This window comes from Trypanosoma conorhini (assembly GCF_003719485.1).
Source record: "Trypanosoma conorhini strain 025E chromosome Unknown Tco_14.4_contig_01057, whole genome shotgun sequence".
Taxonomy (NCBI): domain Eukaryota; phylum Euglenozoa; class Kinetoplastea; order Trypanosomatida; family Trypanosomatidae; genus Trypanosoma; species Trypanosoma conorhini.
This window is the reverse complement of record NW_021705077.1, coordinates 3,685-4,765: the sequence shown is the minus strand read 5'-3', so window position 1 is coordinate 4,765 and position 1,081 is coordinate 3,685. Positions and strand designations below refer to the sequence as shown.

The following is a 1,081-nucleotide window of genomic DNA, read 5'->3' as shown; positions in this document are numbered from 1 at the left end:
TTTCCTAAACTTCGTTTTTCGCGCTCATTTTCGAATTGGCGCGACGGCATTCGCAGGCTGAACGGCACCACGCCATTTTCAGTCGCCGCCGCCCCCGCGAAGGAGGAAATAAAACGATACTGGCATGAAATAAAAGCCCATAGGTAAAAATCCAAAACGAGAGCGGGCGCCCGCTGGGATCCGTCCGTGCAGGGCCGCGCCTCAGGCGGGTCCTGCGTATTCTCCCCGCGCGCCGGCGAAGTTGGCGACAGAGCCTTCACACTCCAAAAGAAAGCTGCGCAAACATTTTTCTGCAGCATAGCTTTTTGCGCGCCGCCGCTTACTGCCCCGCGCCCTCGCCCGGGCGATGGCAGCGCCGAGCAAACTTCGTGGAGGCGGGACCGGCCCCCCACGCCGCGCGCCCCCGGCTGGCATTGGCGGTGCCCTGGCGACAACTTTGGCGCGACACGCGCTGAGTGGCGAGCTCACGTTTGCTCTCGCAATGAAAACCCAAACGTTGCACATCGACAATCGCCTCTAGGCGACCCAGCGGAGAAGTAGTCGTCGTTGGGCGCTTTGCGATTCCCCGGTCACCGTGGCCCCGTTGCCTTCACGGAAACGTTAACGGCGCGGCCTCGAAGAGTCGATGCGTCCCAACCGTTTTCCGCGCACGGCGCGCTCTTCCTTCCCGACGCCCTTTCTCTCCGCCGAGGAGGGGCCCGAACTGTGGGGGGGCCGGGGCTCCCTGCGAAGGTTGCGTCCTGCACCTCTTCTTGCGACCACGGTCCGGCCACGCGCAGAAGAGCCGCGCCTCAATTAATAGCGTTGTTTGCGATTTGCCGTCGTCGCGCCTTTGCTGGACATATGGGACGCGCCCTGAGGTCGCCACCAACTTATTCCAGGCAAAACAGCACAAAAAAAAAGTTCTCCACTTCAAACCTCTTGCTTCACCTGACGCCCGAGGAAGCCCCGCGGCTTTCCACCGCGGCCCCCGCAAGCACGGGCCGGGGGCCTCCTCCCCGCCGCCGTTCGGCAGTCACATGGCGCGGTCGACCGCACGGCAACGCGCGCCCCCAGACCTCCTGGCGCCGCGCCGCGCCCC

At 64.0% G+C, this 1,081-nt stretch overlaps 1 protein-coding gene across 1 annotated transcript; it reads right to left on the bottom strand.

Annotated features, from left to right (window-relative positions):
- Window positions 1-299, bottom strand: Tco025E_09304 (uncharacterized protein; the record flags this gene model as incomplete). Its single annotated transcript, XM_029376124.1, has 1 exon — window positions 1-299. A coding segment is annotated over one exon (299 nt), but the record flags the coding sequence as incomplete, so codon positions are not given.
- Between the last annotated feature and the right edge of the window lie 782 nt (window positions 300-1,081).